The sequence below is a fragment of the Phragmites australis genome, chromosome 11, assembly GCF_958298935.1.
Source record: "Phragmites australis chromosome 11, lpPhrAust1.1, whole genome shotgun sequence".
Taxonomy (NCBI): Eukaryota; Viridiplantae; Streptophyta; class Magnoliopsida; order Poales; family Poaceae; genus Phragmites; species Phragmites australis.
In genome coordinates this window covers 11,061,378-11,077,499 of record NC_084931.1, presented here as the reverse complement: position 1 = coordinate 11,077,499, position 16,122 = coordinate 11,061,378, and the positions used below count along the sequence as shown (strand labels likewise).

Genomic DNA, 16,122 nt, shown 5'->3' with positions numbered 1-16,122 from the left:
GACCAGCTCTGAGCGGGTATGTCATTGTCCGCAACCAGCTCCAAGTAGCAGTTGCGCCCCTCGACTAGCTCCGAGCATGACCACCTTCGAGCACGACTAGCTTCGAGCATGGCCAGCTCCGAGTAGGACGTAGCAAATTTCACGCCAAGGAGACACGTACTGAGCAGGATCACCGTGCGATGGTGTGCTATCACTGCATGCATGGCTAGGGTTTTAGGAGATCAAGTGGAAAGTTGTGGCTAGAGTCTTTTTTACCCGAGTCACACCCGCTTGCCCCCACTCCTCTTCTTTTATAGAGCTCGCTAATGGACTTCCACGTTGGAAGCCCTTCAAGACTCTAACTCCTCATGGATCACAATCCAATCAAACCCATATACGAATCCAATCTGCATGTTTTGCTCTAACCCATTAAGTGTATGACTCATTAGGTTCATGTACAAATTGAAATCAATAGTGGTCCCTAGCAGTACATGTTGACTTCTGAGTATACACAGAGATCATATCGGTTGAATCTTGATATACACATACACCGATCCCGTTGCATCATGATATCAGTCAAGCTCAAGGTGAGATACATGGCACCCTTTGTGATAGCTCAACCATTCACTCAATCGTGTCATGGATAATCAAAACCGTGATTAATTCTTTAATCACATTGGCATGGCCATGCACTTTCTTATCCAACAACATTGATGGGCCTAGAGATATCTCTCCCGTTATCTAGGAGGGGCAAATTACATCTTGATCGCTCACACCCCACGACTTGTTTTATGGCAAATTCGAAAACTATCTTTATGACTACCTAATTACGTAGTAGCGTTTGGTAGCTCCAATGTATGCCACTACATATTCTGGGAATTAATATGATCTCAGGTCTAAGAATCCTGCAGGTACACCATTTGAGATAACAACTGATGGCACATCATAAATAACAATCCCAATATTATCTCAAGATGGGTCTATCCAACACTATGTTCTCTAACATAGATGTCCACACTATTGATTCGGTATCTCTATACCTGTGATTCATGAAACATGATCATCAATCAATACATGTGCTAGCCTTATGAATCATCAGAATGATATGTAACCGGGGATCAATTTAGAATAACATCATGATACAAACAAGGAGTTTCACAATAAGTGACATACTTGCTAATCAATGTAAATGATAGTTATTCTTGGAATAACACATTATTTAGAATTGCATAAACATATACGTAATACAATCATCTCCAAGATTGCCTCTAGGGCATATCGCCATCAAGGTCATGTGGATTCCTACAAATTTTGAAGCCTTCCCATGCAAGGTCACTACAAAGAACCGCCACCGAGCAGATTAGAGCTCCTCTATTCTACTCGGTCTTAGGGGTCGGACAAGTGATTATATAATGTGGCACATCATTGATGGTTCTAGGAACCAACCGGCAGTGATACTTCTTTATCACTCCAACCAGTAGTGCTTCATCACTTTTAGATCTAGGAACTAACTGATAGTGATAACAGAAGTATCACTGTTGATCTATGACACCAACCGACAATGATAATGGGTATCACTATCGTTTCTTAATAGCTCAATGATTAATCAGCCGTTGGAGATTGTGAACCAGAAGTGACACCTTATCACTACCAATTATTTTTGAATCATAGTGAAAAGGGGCACGGATGACTCGTTCTGTAGTAGTGATAGGACATGTCACTTTTGGGCCATGTTGAGAACCAACAACGATATGTCACTACCAGCTCATATTATGAGCCGGCAGTGATACTTTAGGTATCTCTGGCAGTTCACCTAATAAATCAATAATGATATATCACTTTTAGTTTGTATCATTACCCTGCAATGATGTTTTTCTTATCACTACCAGCTCATGTTATGAACCGATAGTGATAGTATCAATGTCCATTCGCCCCTAGAACCGATAGTGATACTATACTATCATTGTTGGTTCGTCCCTATCTCTGTCTAGTCATGCCTAGCTCAATCATTTGATGCAAGGGAGTTTGTGAGCTTAAAGTGCCTAAAACCAACAATTTTGAGAAGGCGTAGGTTGGTGTTTATGTAGTAGTGTTGGTTGATTAGATGCCCAGGTAAAAGGTGAGGTAGTGAAAATTTGAGATCATGGTAATGACTATAACATTTTCTGATAGTAGGAGCGATTAGCTGTCCATGTGACAGGTGACTTGACGAGTGCTAAAGGTGTGTAGGTAATGTCAGAGGGAGATGATAGATTTAAATATGCTAAATTTGAACTAATACACGATCATAATTAAGGCTAGAATTGCAAATAGGATTTGTGATTTCTTTATTTTTTCTATTCACTAGTTCGATGCAAATGCTTCGCAGGTAGTAACGTGGGAGCGCAAGCTGCCAGTGAGTGGCAGCACAGGGGAAGCGAGCCCACGAGGGAGTGCGGGAGCGTGAACGGCAGCACGCAGGACACGCGGCAGCGCGCGGGAGCGAGGGCGTGGGAACGCACGACACAGGCCCACGTGGGGAGCGGAGCTGAATGCAGGGGCGAGCGGGATTTCAGGGAGCGGAATGCCAGGCGAGTGGAATAGGAACCCGTAGGCATTTTTAAGTAGTACAGATATCTCTTAATACAATCAATAATGTTAGGATTAATATACTAGATGAGGTAGAATACCTGCTAGTTTAACTGATGACACATGTAGATATGATAACCTTGAAATAGTCCAGGTGAAAGGCCACAATTAACTCCATGTGCTTGTGGCAGTATTATTTTGCGCGTAACTTGAGTAAAAAATCAGTCTCTAAATGGAACCACTGTTATGGGGAATGGTACCAGGCTAGGCCCCCTAATTGACTTTGGCCGACCTCAGCCAACTCCAAATAGGGATTGGATGTGTTAACATAATATTGAAGTAGTCTCTGAAGTTGTCTTGCAGGTGTGTAACTGAAGGGATAGCCAATGCAAAGTGAGGGACCTGAAGAACAAATCTCCAGTCTCGAAGGGCTGGAGTCACTGGAGGTATCGAGGTGGTCCAAAGAGCCACTCGACGAAGAGAAGAATGGTCCGAAGACCCAACATCTCAGCCAGAGAGGTCACCGAAGGCATCAGAAAGGAATGAAGGCTAAAGGAAGACTCGAAGGTGGCCTACCGCATTGCTGACAGGCTGACTGATATGTGTACCGGAAGACACATGTCATATCCTAGGATGATACAACCTGTAATAGTGTAGTGACTGTAATACCCCTATAATATTCTGGAAACATTCTTAGGAATAGGGGCACTAATGTAATGTGAACTGGAGAAGTTGGAGTATGATTATAAATACCCCTACCCAATTGATGTGATGATATGAACAATTAATATACCACCAAATACTAATTTGTTGTGCTGTGGTTTAGGTCCCAACAATTTGCATTTTGCAAGATGATGAAAAGAACACTACTCACATATTATTCAAGCAATAGTGGTGGATTTTAATTTCTTAGATATCATTGGTGATACAGGGAATTACAAACCAAATGATAAGTATGCATTTGAAATTAGAGATCAAGTAAAGAGAGCATATGTTTTGAGTGGTCCAACCCAACCAGTTGGTCATACATTTCCTCGCAAATGGTAAAGTGGTGAATGGAGATCCTTTAAACAACATTGGTTCGAGAGTTATGATTGGTTGGAGTATATTGTTTCAAAGGATATAGCTTTTTGCTTTTATTTTTCGATAAGCCTGGAAAGCATGAAACATTTGGGAGTGATGCATTTGCAAAGGTCAGCTATGTCGACTGGAAGAAGGTTTTGCAAAATTTTGTTAGACATGGTTCTTGCCAAACTCACAATAATGCAAGGTTGAAGTGCGAGGACTATATGAATCAAAGGACAAGTGTGTCTCAAAAAATTGCTAAAAACAATGAGGATGAAATTCTTTATAAGATTCGCTTGACTGCTTGTTTAGATGTTGCAAGATTTCTCATTGAGTAAGGTGATCCTTTCGGTGGACATGACCCTCAACAGGGGTACATTTAGAGAGATGATTTATTGGTATAAAGACAAGAAAAAAAGGTGAAGAATACATATGAAAAAGACTCTAAAACAGTGACAAATGATATCTCATCGTATTTAAAAGCTTCTTACAGAAGCTTGTGTAGAAGTCACGGCAATTAACTTCAATGTGCTTATTAACGAGTCTCGAGATAGAAATGGCTATCATTATTGCATCACTAATTTATCATCTTTTGTGTGCAGATCACTGTCTTAAAGAATAATGGCGTGCTGTCATTTCTTTGGTACGACCATATTGCCTATCTATACTTTTGCCTATCTGGGTCCGCCCCTGGTCTCTATCCATGCGCCGATGCACACGCATCATCAAGGACGGAAGGATTCCCATGATGCGTAAACACATCAACTCTGCTGTAGCTTCGCCCAAGTATCGAGAGATACAAGCTCGCGCAATATCTAAAACCAAGCTTAACGGCAAAGCATTCCCCGAGTTAAGGGCGATTTAGTGAAGCCAGTTTAGACACCCGAATTATCTCCTTACAAAAATCGGCGTTAAGAAATAAGAGGTTATCGAAGCCTTAAGTATGCCCCTGATTGCTTCAAGCTCTTTGGGGGAGATTTCCAATTACTCCATTGCTTTCGAGTAGTTTAATACCCACACCATTAACCTTCACAGACACCAAATAGCAAGTATCTTCCTCAAGTGGCTAGTTCTCTAAACCTAAAGTGGCAGGGGCATACACGAGCGCAAGCAGAACTGACTCGTGGATTCGTACTTTCTCTACCACAGTAGATGCATATATGAGGGCTTACGTACGGGCACGGGTACACGAGCGCAAGGAGAGCTTTACGTGCTCGAGCGGCTCAACAGTCTTACAGGAACAATATCTAGCATAAATCAGATAAGATAGTTCCGCACCAGCTTTAAGAGACCATCCCAGGAAAATGTCTACAGCAGTCCCAACAGTACCATCTTTACAGCGAAAACAGTTGCGGCGACAGACCAACTGGGTGAAGCAATGCCTCAACAGGAAAACACGACAGAGTCATACTGCCTGGACCCCACACCAGAACACTTTGTCACCTCCCCTTCTTATGTCAAAGACAAAGGTATGTCCGTACAGCAGCTTCTAAAATAGCTCCTCTTCATCACAAAATTCAAAATTCAAACTCTCCTGTCGCCTGCACCATCAATTGTGTAAAATCCATGTCAGCAATGCAACAAGTGGAAATCACAGAAGCCTTTAAACATTACAGGTAATCAAGCATAATTTTCTAAGGGAGAATAGCATGACTGGTATTAAGTGTCAACACCGGACCAAGAAAACAGTTCAATCTCTATTATGTATAGTCAGGAATCAATATGGACACATAGTAAATTCATCGATGATAACATAACAATATTCATAACTTATTCGAATAGATCACCTTACAAAAGAGACCTTTAAGGATCAAAAAGCAAATAAAATTACAGCAGATCTACGCGTAGTCTTCAGTCTTCTGACAGCTTCATAGGCAATCAATAGAGAACACCTTTCTAAAAGGTACTATCTTCTACGAACTCCACAAAGTCTTCCATAAATTCCCCAATTGAGTATAGTTTGGGTGTAGCAAATATGAGTACATGTCGTACTCCGTAGGTTGTGAAAACATGCATATGAAGGCATAAAGCAAGGATAAAGCTGACATGACTTATTTGTAGAAAAACAATATTTATTTTAAAACAGTTAAAAAATGAGTAATTATTCAAGTGAATGACAATAAGTAAACAACAACCTCAAGATTTTCACATCTTGACTTAACCACAGATCGGAGGGTCGGGATGGTTCGGTCTTGGTGTCAGCGAGTAGAACGGCGGTGCACGGCCGGATATTGGTCAAAATCGGGCTACGGTGGATGGATTTTGACGGCAAGCGGTGGAAAAGGACGAGGCGGTGACGATGAACTTGCCTCGACTAGATCAGGTCATTGAGTAGGCTCACATAGCTCTCACGATTGTGGTAGCATAAGTTCAACACAGGGGCTCTGAGGCGGTGGATTTGTCACGAGAAGGCACGTAGGACTCGATGGAGGCGGTGTGCATTGGGAGGAGGCAAGGAGCATCTATTTATAGGTGAGGGGAGTTTGGCTCGGTTAAGGCTTAGGCACTGGTGAGTTTATTTCTTCCCTAGCTCGCTCGTTTAAATGCGCCCTGGTTGAAGATAAAGTTTCAATCAACACCTAGGGTTTGCGTGAATCTATGGGCGAGCTTCTAGGTAAACTTCCTTTTAAATCGTAGTCGAATTGGACGTCGAGTTGGTTAGGCTTTGGGCAGCGGCTTGCGACAAACTCATGTCGGTTTCCAAAGTTAAGTCTGAGATCTTCATGCAGTCATGGGGTTTGATTGCGGATCTCTTTCAGCATCTTTGGGACAATTTCTTCTTTTTTTGATTTGGGGCGAATTTGGCGCACAAGTTGTTGTCGATCCGAACATAGTGCAAGATGGTGATCAGCTGAGAGGAAGAAGGGTATGCCATGTAGACCCAGCGGAGAGGGTACTGAACCGAGGTGAGGGATAGACCTGGCATGCAGGCCCTGCGCAGCAAAGAATCGAGGTGAGAGAGGGGGTGCAGGTGCGAGTGATGGCTGTGGCCGGGTGCTACGCTTCGGCGGCCCAAGAGGAGAGAAGCACACATATGGTCTGGGTAGAGGGAAGACGAGCCAGTTGAAGAGAGGGAAAAGGGCCCAGATGAGATTGGTCGGCCCGATCAGTAGAGAAGTGAGAGAGGGAGGGTTGCATAGGTGGGCTGAGGGCAAAATTAGACTGCAGGAAGAGAAAGAAAGGGAGGAAAAGATTTTTCGACCCAGGAGAGTTGGGCTAAGGAGAGAAGAAAAACAAATTCGGCCCAAGGGTTTTATTATATTCTTTCCTTCTTTTTATATTTTGGTGCCTATTTAATTGGAAAACTCTAATAAAACTTTAGGAAAGAGGCAAGCACCACAACAACCAAGACAAACTAGCACAACAACTAGGACACAAGAAAAACTATTATAATTATAGTTAACCTATGGCAATTTCTAATTATAAGCCTCTTAGTTAATTGATTATTTAATTAATTGCATGATTAATCTAGAAATTTGAAAATGGGCTGTTACATTAAGTCATTAAAATTAATTAACCACTGAGTTACCACAGTTGTGACCCCTTGGGCTATAAGGTCGGGTAGGAAGTTTCAGGAGGTGCAGAAAAATCTGAATGCCTTTTGTTTACTAAAGAATTACATGGTTCAACAAGTCATCAGCATCTTGCAACTGACTACGGACAGGTAACCAGAGTGTGTCAGATTTGTAAGCTGCGGCCTAAATGGACAGTATCAACTGCAATCCACAATTTGAGAGTAATCTGACAATCTGCCTAGATCATCTGGAAACTATAGCTGGCGTCTGACTGTCCATACTCTGCTTAAGTTTTCATTGGACCAGACGCACCAAATTTGAATTAATGCTTCATTACTCCTATTATGTGACCAATTATATAGAAATTACGGAACAGCCTTCTCTTAAAAAAATTGCAATCGTCAAGGGAACAAGTTCCCCTGAATATCGATTATCCAACCATTATTTTTAGTCACAATAGATAAAAACTTGAGGCTCAAAAATCATACACAGATTTGATCAAAAGATTATGCTACCGACCTTGTTAAATAGAACATCTCTGCCATTCAAATGCATGATTCCATCCTTCAAAGTGCACTTCCAACGATTCTTGGTCCTTGTTACCTATATAAGCCATTGAAGAGGTAAGACACAGTGGACTGAAACTAGAGGTAAACCTAATCCTGCATAACAAATACTATCTTGAACTTATAAGTCCGCCTACTTTGTCAAATTGTGCAAGTACAAGATGCTGTGTGTTAGGTTCATCCTCCCCTTGCTCAAGGTCATCTAACTCGTCATCGTCGTCGTCATCTTCATTAAGAGGAGGTTCATCATCATCCCCTGCATCATTTCTTGGTTTTGGTGTTCCAACAGCTGGCGTGGGAGCTCGATACTCCGCTAATAAACAGATCAAAATATGAACAAGATAAGCAACACGGATGAAATAATGAGTCTCAAGTCAACATCAAATTGCACAATTTGATGATAAATTTACTAGATTCTGCAGGGGTATTATAATCTTCACTCGGGACTCCTGGGAAGAAAAATTGCTGGAAAAAGGAACATCACAGTAAGTACAAATTCAAAGATCTAAGATGAACCCACTAATTTTAGAATAATACATCGTTATAGTCATCTTGAATCCCATCACTTTGTGGAATAACTGTAGCAGCTGTCCTTTCTTTGATGGAAGATGTCTTAGAAGATGTTTCTTGCTTGTTGATGATGGAACTCCAAAGTTGGTGTGCATTCTCCTGAAGATAAATAAGGGGAAGAGATGAGGACTCCAACTCCCCACACAAGAAAACTAATGTAACTAGGATTACAGCAAGAATACTACACAAATCGGAGAGATAAAAAGATGAGGTGTAGTTTACTGCACAAATTCAATATATTCCATTGTGATACACATTCTCACTGACTTGAATAATGCTTTGGTTGCTTTCACAGAAAATTAGAAGACATCTATGAACAAGAAACAGCATTCTGAAATTTCAGTTTGTGTCCCAATAACATCAAGATAAATTTCGATTTAGACCAATTTCGTATCAGATCATGAACTCATACATGATTGTTAAATATAAAGATTAATGAAGTGTGCGCAGAAAGTACAAACATCCGTAGCCTTAGAACTAAGTCTTCTGACCCTTTCGTCTTACTGGATATGCGGTTACAAAAACCAACATTTATCAACCACTTTAACTGAAATTCCCCATTGGTCTAAACATTAGGCCCAAAGTATAATTTTGTCATCTTAGGTGGTGCTTGGAATGCAGACTCATAGCTATCACCTGCCATAAGAAAATGGCAAACCAAGAACCCAAGATTACCTATAGCTCAATCTTAAATATCATTTTCTCCCACGGGGAAATGGCATACTGAATAAGATGCTCAAGCAACTTGATCTGAGTTCAGTAGTAAAATCTTCATTGACAGCTATTCACTCAGCTCTGTTATTTGTAAATATTATTCAAGTTAACCAATACATTAATTTTCAATACAAATTCTTAAACAGATAACGAATGTGAGGTAATGACATATTGTCTTAAACAGAACACAAGTGAATAACATATCAGGGCATACAAAGGTCTAAGAAGTTACAATTAGTTGGTCAACTAAGGTACTGCCAAATTGAGGAAAATACAATTTGTTACTCTAATATAACATCAACATGACACTGAAATGAAAGTAAAATTGAAGAAATTAATATCCATTGCATGTGTTAAAACTGTGTTAATGTTGGAATTGGATATATGACATGACAACAATAGATTTAGACTGCAAAACAAACTATTCATGTACAATAAATCATGTGTACAAATACTACAGATGTCTAAGCAGAATCCTAACAATACCAACAGCATTAGATCGTATCAAGAATTCAATAACTCCTAGTTATGCCTGGTTGGTGTACACTACAATACTACATCACAAGTACCATGTCAAAGTGCGGTCTGCCACACTTCTTGTGTGCATATTTTGACAAGAATATGAATCTACGTTAAGTGGGCCAGGTGTAAAGAGTGTCACACCACCGTTTATGTCCATAAAACAAACACTATCCATGTTCCGCTGAAGTATCCTAAGAAAGGCATGGCTATGAACCAGACATAATAAAAGAACCTAAAAGAGGTGGTGTGAACATTATTTCTGGAATGAGAAAGGGCTCAGAGCAAAGATTTATTCCTGCCCCTAAGCATGACAGAAATCTTGGTAACATTATGTCTCTAATTTCTATGCATACATAAAAAGAAAACATATTTAATGCAGTCACACATACTGTAAAACAGGAAAATCACCGAAGATAAGAATGCAGAGGTTGGTGGCATTAAAAACTTGTCACATCCCTAGCTTTTGTGAAATGATTAAATTGTCAAGTTCAATTAAGTTACGAAATCTCGCAAAGTTTAGGTACACTAGCTAAGTGCTCGTGCATTATAACAAAAACACAAACATTGGACGTATTAACATCAAGCACAAACTCAAAGTATGAAGATGTGGGTGCGCTATGGAAGTGTCACTGAACAAATACGTCAGGAGCGATGCCGTAGTTTGATTTCAGATGTGATCCGAGAAAAGGAGGAGAAAATTATCCGCTAATTTCACTCCTAATTTCTTCATTTATTTTCATTAGCAAAACCAGTCCCATATCCGTAGCCAGTAACGAGACGGGGAGGCTGGAGGACAAGGGTGGATAGCAAAAGTGGGTAAATTATTCGAATTTTTGGGATTTTTATTAGATGGAAGGAGTAGCGGAAAAGGTGATGCGGGAACCAACTCGTGTTTTATATAGTAGAGAAAGGATGTGATTTACAACATCTTTTTTGTTCGTTGTAACTAGTTTACATGACCCATGTGTTCTATAAATGATGGTTGTATATTTACAAGCATGTATATTAACTGAACTCCAATAGTAAACTTTTTTTCCATTAAGAGGATATGGCTTAGTTCCAGCAACTAGGAAATGGGGAACAAATCCTCCATCTGCGCATCCAAAGTCCCACCAAGCTCCAAGAAGCACAAACACATTGACATATAAGGTAAAACAAGGAAAAGTAATTTTATGATAGTGAATTGAGTTACCTTTGACACAACAAATTCTACTAGATGATCAGCACTTCCATCTTGTTGCGGTACAAAAGAACCAGAAGGGAGCTGACCAGGGTACTCATCCCTCTTGCGCTTTCCAGAAGACATCATCAGGAAATCCTAGAAAACCAAATGAACAAAATATGAAACTACTGCAATCAGGACTCTAATCTAATAACGCAAATGGATAAGTTCCCTTGAGCAGCTGGTAATACAGGTAAAATGATTTGAATCCTATTTCAAAGCTGTAATGTCTAATTGGTTTTGCACCATTTTGAGCTGTAGTTAAACTCCACACGAGATAGTTCATGCTTAAAGGCATGCTAAACCTTATAATAGCTTAAATGATGCATTATGTATATGATATAACATAGACTTCATCTTTTTAAGGAGCAGAGGGGAGAGAGAACATAGATTTGAGAACACAAAACCAACAAGGAAACATGTAAAAAAAAATCCTAAGTATAGCTCTAAATAGGAATGCTATGAAATTTCTATACGAAGAGACATCAAGCAACATTACAAGAAACAAAGCAATGCTTGAAGTCCAACTATAGACTATGACTAGCACCAACAAATATAGCATTGCCCAAAAAAACTGAGGTAAGTAATCCTGACCTTGGGTCAACATACGAGTCTAAAGCCACTTTATTTTGCAGTGTCCATAAACGCCCAATTATGAGATGGAATGAAAATACACTGAAGTCATCACCACCAAACTCATATTCCTCTTCCTATTCAACTACTTGTTGAAAGGAAGACAACATTTTCTATAGCTTCCTGATGGTTGTAATGCATCCAATCCAAAATCAAACATACAATGCATCATGGAAAGACAAACACTTGAGACATATGCTTATCTTAAATGAAGTAACTACCATGGTTTTTAATGCGTCGCATAGGCAATGCCTAGTTGTCGCTTAGGTGATAAGGCGTAACTAGGTACGGGCAAGGTGTCGCCCTACCGCCTTACATGCATGCCGTTGCCTGCCCAATTTCACAGTCAACAACTCGATTTCACCATTACCGGCTCGATTATGCCATCTCCAACTCGATTCCTCTGTCACCCACCCTTTGCCAGCTTGATTCCACCGTTGGGAGGGCATGGGAGGCTGTTGTTACGGATGCGAGTGGAGGGCCTGCTGCAGGAGGGGAGGAACAGGATGCTGCTACGGGCGGGAGGTAACTGCTAATGTCAGGAGGCATGGAAGGGTGCTAAGGAGTGCGGACAGAATGGAACAGGAGGCGACTGCTATGTGCAGGAGCCAGGAGAGGGTGCTACTGCTAGGGCATAGGAGGGGAAGGAGATGTTTTATGGGCTAATCTCCACTACTATATAAAACACGAGTTGGTTCTCGCATCACCTCTTCTCCCTACTCTCCTCCCATCTAATAAAAACCTCTAAAATTCGATTAATTTACCCAATTTTGTCATCCACCATCGTCCTCCAGCCTCCCCGCCTCATTACCAGCTACGGATATGGGACCCGTTTTAGTAATGAAAATAAATAAAGAAATTAGGAGGGAAGTTATCCATCCTCCTCTTTCGAATCCTATTTGAAATAAAACTATGACATCACTCACTGCATATTCATTCGGCAGTGCTCCATGGCGCATCCACATCTCCATACCTTGAGTTTGTGCTTGATGTTACCATATCCAATATCTATCAATGCACAGGCACTTTGCTAGTAGGACTTGTATTGGGCTTCAGTTGGCTAATGGGATGTACAATTTACAATGGCCCACACGTAGTCCTTAAATGCCTAGGCATTAGGAAGGTGGTTGGTCACCACACCTCGCCTTACCACCTTAAGAACAATTGTAACTATTTCAAAAGAACTTGAGAACAAGATTTTGAATCGTTTTTTCCATCACCAATATTACAAGAGTACATCAATTGTGAAAGCATAATAAATATCAAATAACCCTAAATTCCATCTAAGGATGTAACAACCCAATCACTAATGTTACTTCTACCAAGATTACCAAACAGGCTAATATCACTAGTAAATGGCAAAGTTTCAACCACTCTAACTTTTAACTTGGGAACGTGTTATGTTTATACAGTGGCAATCTGATTGACAAAAACATCAGGGAGCAGCACTCATATTTTACCTGAGTCAGTGGCTGAGGCTGCACTCCCCTGTCAGGATCCTCACGGCTCTCCACGTAAGCTGTAAAACACAATAATTATCCAAACCATTATTGCTTCCCCAATTGTTATTGTTCCAAAAGACTAAACTAAAATAGCAGCACGCATGTGGAGAACAGAGGACATGTGGAGAACAAACAGAGGACATAAGCATGCACATACCAACATTCACATCAACACCCAGCGGCCTCTGATTCATCCAAGGGGAAGGTGGTGGCTGCGAAAAAACTTCCAAACATCACAAACTGCCAACAGTAACAGAAAAAATATATCCCATCCACATATGAAACAGAAAATCAAAATCCACTCTACCATGTAGGGGCTTGGGCGGCCAGTCTTTGGCTCCACTCCATTCATCACCATCCCATTCCTCACATCGCTAATGGGTGATGGGGCATAGTCCGAAGGGCCCGTGGGTATGTTGTACATCCCTGTATCCGTCCCTGGCAACGGAGTCTGGATCGGGGTCTGCAGCGGCGTCTGCACCGAAATACAATCAACCCCGTCAAAACCTCGCATGGCAATCACATAGATCGGACCAGTTTTAAGGAGTAATCGGGATATTTGGTCTCACCGGCGGGAACAGCATGTCGGCAGTTGGGGTGGCGTATTCCTCGGATGTGGCCTCGTAGGGCACGTTGAGGTCGTGCACGGGCGGGGTCGTGCCAGCGGCGCCTCCGGCGGACGCGGCGGCCGCCTTGGAGCGGTCGATGCTACCCGAGATTGCGCCGCAGTGCAGCATCTTCATCTCCCAGAGCTAGGGTTTCCGACCGGATCCGAGGGGAAAACGTCAAAATCGCGGAAATCAAAGAGAAATTCGAGAGGATGAACACTAGGAACTCGAGAAATCAGTGACACTTACGGCCTGGAGCTCGTTCAGTACGGCATCGCCGACCCCATAGGTGATGAAATCCTCACGGACCTTGGCGATGACGTCGTCGATGACGGAGATGTAGACGTTGGAGACGTTGCTGCTCGCCATGGCGGCGACGGCGGAGATGGCTAGGGTTTTGGTGGACGGAGGCGAGGGGGAGGCGTCGGGGGAGGAGGGGGTGCGGAGGAGGAGGCGGACGAGAGAGGTGGGGAATTAAGGAGAGAATATAAATAGGTTTGCATCCGGTGGCGTCACGTGGCCGGGGTATTTGTAGCGCACCCCCGGCCACTGACTCCACCACTACCACCGCCTCGGGGAGTTTCTGAAAAGGACCTTGTCCTTGGTGGGCTGGCGGTTTGGCCCTCGGAGTTTCGGCATATTACGTTTCCAGGAAGCAAATATCAAATGTCCTTTGAAATTCAGGTTTCTCAAAGTTGTTAATTGCTAATGAAGGGAATAGTTCATGTTATGAAAGATTGTCCAAATTAGCGAGCTTATATTACATTAGAAAATTGTGGGTATGTAAATGCTAGTGATATTAAGGATAAGTATGCTCTTGCAGCTAACTATACAGAAGATGAGGACGAACAAGAGATAAAAATAAGATGAAAGAGCGTGAGCATGAATCTAAAAATTAGCAAATAGCGAAAAATATTTATCCACAAAAAGGGCAAAGCAACAACACATTCTATGTCCAAAGCAATTAAGTTGAAAGTGTATGTTATGTTTGCCATTAAACCTGATCTTACTGAAATTTATGATAATGAGATGTCATGCTATATTTTGTTGGAGAGAAAATAAACCAGCCTGAGAGTAACGGTCGAAGATCATCATCCAGGTCCCTCCGAAACCTTGATCTCTGAACCCTCTGTTAAAAGCTCTATCTCCGATATCATCAAATCCTTTCACGGTACCCCTTCGCACCTACGAAGCCCTCCCTTGACTTCACAGGTTCAACCTCCCGAAGCCTTCCAAAACACGGCCTCCCTAAGCCTTGGTCCTCCGAAGCTTCGGCCTCCCTAAGTCCCAGCCCTCCGGGATCCCGCTTCCCAACATCTTCACCACCCTGTTTGAGGAGCACGACCATCTGCTCAGAGTTGGTCGAGGAGCGTGACCACCTGCGCGGGGCTGGTCGCGGATCTGATCGAGAAGTTACTCGAGGAGTTTGATGAGCACGGCGTTGGATCGGTCTACTCTAACTCTTCTTCCGTTAGACTGCGCGTCGAACGGTAACAATCTATGATCTCATACTAGCATGATTTTCTGGATAAATATGGTAGAAAATTTTAGCTTGCCCGTTCTCCAACACTTTGATCCACGAAGATAATCCTGTTATTTTCAGATACATTGTTAGGAACAAATCCTTGATAGCTTTTCTTTAGATGCCCTCTTTATCCCAGCTATCGCTAAGGCTCTCTCGGGATTTGCCATTCTGTTGCACCTGCACGAACCGACCAATATGTCTAGAGTCATTGTCAAAGTCCAGCTCCATGATGAAGCTCAAATCCCAGATGAAATCACGGACACAATTGGTGAAGCTCCTTTCATGAGATCTTGGCCAGTTCTGGTCGATGTCCTCCAAGCCAACAATGCCGTTGTTCCTGTTGATGAATGTGCTTTACCCCCAGTTGGACCACTTCACCCCCTACCCTTACCTGCACCTTGTTGGTTGGGCCCTTGTGATGATATTCAGGATGGGGGAGAATCTTTTGCTATTGAAGCTCCTGATTAGATGATGTCTAGGATCTGGGGCAACATGCTAGTGCTGATGTCAATGCTGTCCATCACTCTCCTTTGGGCAACAATACCTTCTCTGGTGCAGCGAAGGACTTTGCTGCCTCAGGAGGAATCCAGGTCGATACTCTTGATCCTTCTCCGGTGGAACAGAATAAGGCCGGGCTTGATCTTGGGAGCCCAGTCCCCAATGTGTGTGCTTTTGAAAATCCAGTCTTGCCATGGTTGGAGCTTGCTATCCATGCACAGAATGTGATGATTCAGTTGGTGGCTCCTGGCTCTTCCTCTGCTCTGGTCCTCTGCCCTTTGGAGAACGTCACTCTTCATGTGATTTTCTCACCTGATTTCACTAGGACCTAGTTGCCGTTGTCACAACACTTCACGTTTGATATTTCTGTCATGTCGAGATTGGATCTTAATTTGGGTTTGATTCTGCCATCTTATTTTGATGGCTCCAATACTATTTGCTCCATCATCAACCTTTTTTTCCAGGTTAGTGGGACCACATAGGGCCCACCGGTTCCACAATGACGGCCTAGGATGCACCATGAAGGGGCAGCGCCCCAGCATGCGCATGCCCGGGTTTGAGCCCGGGCGGGTCGGCTCCTCGATGGGAGTCGTACCAATCGAGCGTAGCTCGACTTGCACTCGATCGTCAAGCTG

General features: G+C 42.4%; 1 protein-coding gene across 1 annotated transcript; it reads right to left on the bottom strand.

The window, feature by feature from the left end:
• Positions 1 to 4,797: 4,797 nt before the first annotated feature.
• Positions 4,798 to 13,971, bottom strand: LOC133884801 (uncharacterized). The gene is made up of 11 exons (XM_062324359.1): positions 13,714 to 13,971; positions 13,426 to 13,608; positions 13,164 to 13,331; positions 13,014 to 13,068; positions 12,815 to 12,873; positions 10,692 to 10,817; positions 8,231 to 8,362; positions 8,104 to 8,158; positions 7,831 to 8,006; positions 7,647 to 7,730; positions 4,798 to 5,153 (listed from the first exon to the last, which is right to left on the bottom strand). Exons 1-11 carry the CDS (start codon positions 13,831 to 13,833, stop codon positions 5,130 to 5,132), a joined length of 1,182 nt encoding a protein of 393 aa, XP_062180343.1. The 5' UTR covers positions 13,834 to 13,971; the 3' UTR covers positions 4,798 to 5,129.
• Positions 13,972 to 16,122: the final 2,151 nt, after the last annotated feature.

Coding starts and splice junctions, on each gene's coding strand:
- LOC133884801 (XM_062324359.1), bottom strand. CDS start 13,833: ATGGCGAGCAGCAACGTCTCCAACGTCTACATCTCCGTCATCGACGAC. Junction 13,069..13,163: donor GCCGCCCAAGCCCCTACATG/GTAGAGTGGATT, acceptor GTTTTTTCGCAG/CCACCACCTTCCCCTTGGAT. Junction 10,818..12,814: donor AGCCTCAGCCACTGACTCAG/GTAAAATATGAG, acceptor TTGGTTTTCTAG/GATTTCCTGATGATGTCTTC.